At 37.8% G+C, this 7,896-nt stretch overlaps 1 protein-coding gene across 1 annotated transcript in view; it reads left to right on the top strand.

Annotated features, from left to right (window-relative positions):
* grin3a (glutamate receptor, ionotropic, N-methyl-D-aspartate 3A) overlaps positions 1–7,896 on the top strand; it is a 39,488-nt gene continuing 31,592 nt past the window's right edge. Inside the window, exon 1 of the mRNA XM_081613193.1 lies at positions 1–1,870. Within this exon, the coding sequence (XP_081469319.1) occupies positions 1,167–1,870 (704 nt within the window). The 5' untranslated portion in view covers positions 1–1,166. The remainder of the gene's footprint in view (positions 1,871–7,896) is intronic.

Genomic DNA, 7,896 nt, shown 5'->3' with positions numbered 1-7,896 from the left:
TAGACATAACATTCAGATCGGGTAAACCAAGTGATTTAGACATACAAAGAAGTAAATAAAAAAACTGTGCATACATTGACTTATGCGTAATAAAGTGGAATTGCACAAGTTAAAAACCTTGAATATGATTCTTTAGCAGTGGCAGCTTTGAGAAATCTCCTGTGATGAGAAACTCTTCATGCTTTGTGAAGGTGTGATTTTGGCCCTTTCTTTTATACAAGCTGTCTTAAAATCTTGAAGGTCAAAGGGCTCCTGTGTAAACGCTGATCTTAATTTATTCCCGGAAAAGTTTGATTTGATTAATTTTTAGGAGATTGATCGGAACATTCAGAAAGTTTTAGTTTTTGTATTTGCATCCACTTCAGTTTCCCTGGCTTTAGGTGTGGGATCAGGGCTGTGCTGAAAAAAAAATCATCCTTGTTTCATCTTTATATTTTTATGAAGAATGTACCTTCATGTCTTCATTTTTTTTTCTTTGGTCGCTAAGCCAGTGGCATTAGCTCAAAGAGGCCTCACACTATGATGCTCCTGCCTCCAAACTTCAATGTTCATTTGGAATCGATGTGCAAGTAGTGATCGGACATTATGGTTGAGTGCATTAGTCATTGTTTAGGTGGAGAAAAAAATTATCCTGCAAATTACATGTTTCATAGAGCAACTGGATGCGGTTGACTTAGGGTGAAATTATGTTCCCACCTCCAGATTTTGGCCAACAGGTACTAACTAGAACATTCAGAAGTTCAGAGATATGGCAGTAAACAAAACAATAAGGTTACAAAATGTCCTGGGAGAGCATTTTGCTTTTGCTCAACATGACATGCTTCTTGTGCAACACCTTATCATCAAATTAAGTAATGAATTGATGCTGATTGAATGCAGGATTGCTGTTTAAATACAGATAGGTTTGACTTGTTTCTTGGCTTTCTATGACTTTTTGCATTGTATTTTTTATGTCATTCTCCTTCTTTCACACATAATAATTTGCATAAGTATATGGTGTAATTCTCATGTCATTAGCACAATATATTTACTAAATAAAACACAAACATCACTGCTTATGATCTCCTCTATATGCTGCATTTTAAGCCTTTGAACTACTGTCTCTTTCTTGCCTCATCTTCTAATGTAAGTTTTACTGCCTCTCACAGAATCGCCTTCATTTTCAAATGGCAATGCGGACCGTCGCGGCCCCGCCGTCCCAGCTCCTCTACTATCTGCTAATGATGAACGGATGGTGGGACTTCAGCATTGTCCTCTGTCAGGAGTGGAAAATAAACGACTTCCTCTTCCTCATCAAGAACAACAGCCGCTTCCACTTGGGCACGCTGGTCAACCTGACAAAAACAACATTGCCGCCCCTTCCGTCTTCACTATCGTCCTCGGCAGAGGCGACCACCACCCCTGTGGGAGTGGAGGTGCTACACCCATCATATTCATCACCAACCGCATCATCTTATTCATCAAATTCTTCTTCGAAGTCAGACCAGCAGCAGGGTCTCATGAGGCAGCTGGAGGCCTTGAGGGAACATTCCTCCACGCGGGGAGTGGTGACGTTTGGGTGTGACATTCGGGAAGTTCGCCGGTTATGGACGCTGGCGACTCGAATGACCCTCCCGGAGTTTCACTGGGTTTTGGGCGACAGCCAAAACGTGGCTGAGCTCAGAACAGACGGGTTACCGCTGGGGCTACTTGCACATGGCATGATGGGATCCCCTTCTTTGGATCATTATGTTCAGGACTCTCTGGAGTTTGTAACACGAGCCGTGGGCAGTGCAGCCCAGGAGAATCCCACCATGGCGCTTATACCTGGAACTACAAACTGTATGGATCCACAACAGAGTAACGGCAGCTCAGGGGAATTCTTGGCAAGGTAGGAAATTACAGCATGCAACAACCACAGATTTGTGTGCTTTGTTTTTCTGTAACTGATCTGCTAATTATCCTGCAGCTTCATAACATTATTGTTGCAACAGCATGACACAATCGTTCTGCATGGAAGAAACAATAACATCAGAAGGCAGTGATTTGTCATGCTAATTTCCTCTGTTACTAAGAATAATTTCTACTGCTTTTCCTCTTCTCAACTTCTTCAATTGTATGTTTGTGCATGTAGTCATATATGTACTTTCTACACTTTTTGGTTGGCCCTAGTCTCTAACTAATATGGCACATGAAATTTGTTACATAAATGTATGTAAAGCAACTCATTCAGGCCATGAATGTCACATCAATACTCAGCCTTTAATAATGCATTCCAAACATTTTCTCTCAGGGTAGAATGATAACCTGACATACAAGATGTCTTTAGTTAAGTTTAGAATAACGTACAACATGCTTGAATTTTTCATGTTTCTTTTTGTACTCCAAACTTAGTCAAGCAATCCTAAGCAAGTTACACCTTAACTTCATGCTTTTTCATTAGCTGTATTCAAGGTTGTAGTATGTTTCTGGCAGCATATTTAAGCACTCTACTTGGCAGATCTGTTAGAATTTATTTAATTTGGTTACTTTCCTGGCGAGGACAAGCAAAGTTATCACATTTTTGGTATTTTTGAGGCAAGAAAGTTAAAGCTTGGGTCCGAATGGGTCTTCCAAATGAACAATGACCTGGTCATTGGTGGCTGAAGGATATCAGAGTCAATTTTTTGGATCACAAAGCCCTGATCTCAATCAAACTGAATTAATTTAAGATGAAAATGCGTGTGCGAGGAGCCTATGAACATGGCTCAGTTGCACCAGTTCTGTAAGGAAAAATGGGCCAACATTCCTGCTAACTTTTGTGAGATGCTTGTGGAAGAACATCCAAAATGTTTAACCGAAGTCATGCAGTTTAAGATTTCATGTCAGACAGTGTAAAAAAACTTATATCTGTCTTTTGAGATAGTGTCAACTGTATGTACTCAGTTTAGGATGGCATATGGAAGTGGCACAAATCAGATTTTTTTTTTTTGTTTGTTTCTTTTTTGCGGGGGGTGGTGAAAATATCAGAATTGGGCCACTCACACTGCAATGAAAAAGTCAGATACAAGTTAGATATGGGGAAAAAGTGGACTTGGGTTGCATTTGCCACGGACTGCTTGCTATTCCCAAGTTTCAACCACCTTGTTGTCTGTCTGAAGTTAAGTTGAATTTAGTCCTTTTTTTTATTGTTATTTCACCCAATGTTTGTAGCACACTACCACCACAGGCATCGAGAGAGTAACAGCATCGTTTTGTTCCTCCAGGGGATCTGAAACACATGTCAAAACAGGTTGCAGGATGAGTGAAACGGGCTGACATTAAGCTTGAGGAGAGCACTGACATCAACTGCAGAAAAACATTCGGAGTCAAGATTAGAAGTTTAAAAGTGTGACGTGTGCCTGGAAAGTAACAGGTTCTGCCATGATGAGACATATTTAAGCAGAATTAAGACACAAACCTGCTGATGACTACAAGGAGCATGTGTTTGAGTGCGACTTTGTTTGTATTTGTATGTATAATGTCAACCCTGTGTGGATGAGAGAAAACCAACAGAGTATATACAAAATTGAGGAACTAGATCTTTTTAACATTCCTTACAGTTCCTTGCTTTGTCATTTTTACATCAGAACTCAAGATTAAGGTGAGTCTTATGCTCATAATGAGTTTATGTTAACTTCTGTGCACACAATTATTTAGATCTCTACAACTCAATGAGCCAGGGGAGATTGTTTGGAAGACTCTTTGCTTTGTTTAATCATTATTTAGGCTTTGATTTTACATATCCCTGGTGCTCAGCAGAAATGTTTTATCCTTTTGGAAACCTGCCAATGACCCTGTGAAGGCAGAGGATTTACCTGATGTGCTTTAGATTCATGTGTGGGATTCTGGGTCTAGAATAACCCCTTATGCAACAGATCTGTGCACCATCTTATGATTAGAATGTGAGAACGGATTTATTATGAATGACAACCTAGTTTACTTTTACCAGCTGCTTGACTACAAATAACACTTTTTGTATGTTTGTGAACAGCAATAGAAAAATCATCCTCCCCCCCTCTTTTCACTGCAGTTAGTTTTAGCTTTTCACTTTTTTTTTTCTTTTTCCTCCATTCATTCATTGTCAACATTTCTTCTCTTGGCAAAATACTGCAAGACATAATGCTCAGCATCCATTTAGGAATTATATTTCCCAAACATTTAGACGGGTCAGTTGCTTCTAATGGCCCGAGGAAGAGTGAATCTAATGAATAAGCAGAGTTTGTGGCAAAAGTCAGACTGTATTCTGGAAGTAATTTTGACTTGGTGTGCCTCAGGGCAATTGGATATTAAGACCAAGGAGAAGTGCAGAGTTATATTAAAGCTTAATATAATTGTATATTTGTTATTTATATCATAACCTCTTCTTTCAGCTTGGAATCCTTTATGTTCTGTTACATTTGCACTCTCTAATAGGAGCATAAAGGGACGTCAACAAGCAACTCACTCACACCTTAATCACTCAACACTTAAGAGGAACAAAATTGTGGATTACAAAACCATTACTAACCCTACACTATTGATGATTAACTTATTGATTCAGAGCCTGAGCACCACTCTTGATACATTGGAGCATAAAATTTGTCAAACATGCTTAAATATTACACAAGATTGACAAAGTTTGCTGTAGATGTACATTTTTCTCTAAATTCAGTTTTCATGCGAGTTTAAATAAGCACATCTACTGATTTTCTTTGTTTACAAGTGGCGTCCCTCAGGGCTTGCTCCTGCAATGAGGAAATCTGACAGCCTGTCCGACTTTCAGAGGGACATAAGGTTCACAAAAATGTAATCAATGAAGTCCAAAACAGACTGACTCAGATTCAAATAGCAAAACAAATGATTTTTTTATCATTTCCTCACAACTTCATTACATTTTATTAACCTCAAAATCTTCATGAATTGTTTTACAATATACTGAGTATCAATCCAGTAATCATTCCTCCTAATATATTTGTTCATACCACAAAGTTTATTTTGCTATTTTTTCACTTCTTCTCATCATCCCTTATTTATCCACAGCTTTTCACGGCCTTCATTGTTTCATGTTCACACCAGTGGCCGGTTATGCACATCCATAGGCCCAGTTCTTTATGGCTCATTAAGGAATTGTTTTCCTCAGACTGTTTTCTTAATCTTCTAAACCTTAACTTGACCTCCACTCTGGATGATAACAGGTTTTTCATAATAACTTTTTCTCATTATAGCAGCCGCTTACATGAGCCTCAGATTTCTATTATTAAGACCCAGTTTTGGGATCATAATGTTGCATTTAGTTTTACACTTGCAGGACTTTTGTCTCGTCTAATTAAAAGTTAATAACAAATGGCTCCATGAAACTATGTATAGTCTAACTCCTTAATAAGTATTATCTGTAAAGTTTGATCTTATGTATTCATACTTTTACAAGCCACTACATCTGTTAAGATACTAAAATATACTTACAGCTTGAATAATATTGCAATCTTTTATCATAATTCTTGACTTATACACATGTGTAATTATAACAAATCCACCCATAAGATATATATGCATTATATTTATACCTGTGGTATTTATTGATATGAATAAAATGACTTTCAGCTAGTCTCATGTCTGTGAAGGGGTCATTTAAGGTTAGCCAAAGGACAAACAGCTAAATTTACCTGGGTATCTAGCCCCAGGACTCATATCAGCTTTGGATAATGTCAAGAGCAAGATTGCAAATATGAACAGCTGATAAGTGCTCTTTCATTTAATCTGATAAGAACACTGCTCATCCATCTCCTGTTTAAGATTTAACAGGCACAGCAGCTTTCCAGGCTCCAAGTTTGGCAAAATCCAGAAGTTCTGAAAGTCTTTATGCACATATTCACAATATCTTTTTGTTATTTTTCTCCAATATTAAATTTTTTCGGGTGGTTTTGAGGTGGCTGTGGATCAGAGGGTAGAGTAGTAGTCTTGCAATTATAAAGTTAAAAGTTGTTTTTTTGTTGTTTTTTTGTTTTTCCCCAGATCTCTTGTGTCAATCTGCCTCTGGGCAAAGCACTTAACTCCAAGTTGCCCACTAATCTACATACACATCTATAAATGTGTGTGTTTTTAACTGCAACTGGGTGAAAATGGCTTAAGCATAAACTAATTTGAGTTGTCAAGATGACATGAACATGATAACATTTAGTCCAATTGCAATATTTAGTTTAGATTTTGTTTAATCTTTTTTTTTTTAAATAACATTAATGTTTCTAGATTTCAAAGTTTTATCTTGTTGAAGGGTTTACCTTACATAGAATGTGTCACACTATTAAACTGAACGTTGCTTAATAGGTTTACAGCTTTCAACTCATTATTGCAGGGCAGTTGCTTGGCGTCTAGTCACCAGTTTGTATTTAGATATTTCTCTCTCAATTATGGGCGCAGACAACTCTTAAATTGTTTTTGCAAATGACACCATCTTGAAAATCCTTGGCATAAGCCGTTATGTATTTAAACCTGCAGGCTTTAGTAGTTTGAGACTGTTCAGATGCTGGGGATTTTGTTGGATGAGCTCACTGCATCAGGTGCTTTGTGAACAACCTAACCTGGAGGGATGAGTTGTCATCAGCACGGCGTTGAAAGCAAAAACCAAGTGACAGATGAGCAGCAGTGAGGCTCTGTCTGTCACCACGTTCAAACCCTCGGGGGAATCTATTGCTCGATTATTATGGACTTCTGGTTGCAGCAGCGTTGCTGGCCAAGCCATCAAGTGGTCAAAAGGGGGGAAAAAGCTGATGACAAATGTGGGCAGGTGTTTTTCATCAGAGAAAATGCGCGATATCATAGGGGATTTGGGTTCCAGTTGAATTCTAATCTAGCTTTAAAACGCGAGAGTGAGTAATGAAGAGTTTGAATATTGTTAAAATGCAGCAAAAAAGTCGTGACTTTGATTTTAAAAACAAAGAACTAATGCAAAACCTGCAAAAACAGGTGCTAATAGCTACTTCAAATAAAAATAAACAATAACGTTAGCAACAATAAGTGAGATAAATGGAGCATATTACAAGAGTCCAACAAGCTAAAGCAAATGCAGCACCATAGAAACCACATAGATAAAAGTTTTTAACATGCATCATGCCTCAATCATATAGCTAAGATAAATGTATTACACTATAAGACTTGCACTGTGTATTATATGGAGAGTCTTACAAACTAGAACACCACATTAGACCAATCAAAATGGATATGTCTTTGTCTTTTTTAACCAAGAGAGCATCGATTGAGATCAAATCTCTTAGTGGTTTTCTGGGAAAATAGAAAGCAGTACAAATTGAGTCAGAACAAGTTACAGCAATGAAAGACAACATCGTTTTCTAATTCAATTGGGGAAACATTTATGGCCTGATTTCTCTGTTTCCAAGTCGTTAAGAAGTCCTTAATATCCTTGTGGGTGACCATGCAACCAATTCCAGTTATTCACTCATTTGAATGCCCTTTTACTAAGCACTGGGCAGACACTTTGCACTGAAAACAAGAGGACATCTCGAGACTAAAGATAGTAACAGCTAAACATTTTGATGAGTATAGGTCTGATAATACAAAGAACCTTATTCAGTTGTTTCAATCAATTACTTCCAAAATAATTTTCACCCTCTTTTGTGAGATATGTGCTGTACACTCCAACTGAAACAGAAATCAGTCATGAGAGACAAAGCAAAAAAAAGTAGTACAATGTTAAATGAAAACCTGAAGTTATTCTCAGCATTTGTTGTTCTTCATTGCGTGTCTACCTGCATGTCTTATTTTGTAATATTAGTTTGCTTGACCTTCCAAAAGTTCTCCCAATCTAAGCTCCACATCCCTTCTCAACACCACCCTTTTCTTCAGACACAGTCCTCCACTCTGGGTTGGCCATTGCAACACTTAGATTTTTTTTTTCCAGTG

The sequence above is a fragment of the Poecilia reticulata genome, chromosome 12 (genome assembly GCF_904066995.2).
Source record: "Poecilia reticulata chromosome 12, P_reticulata-male-v2, whole genome shotgun sequence".
Lineage (NCBI taxonomy): Eukaryota > Metazoa > Chordata > Actinopteri > Cyprinodontiformes > Poeciliidae > Poecilia > Poecilia reticulata.
This window is presented reverse-complemented; position numbering and strand designations above follow the sequence as displayed.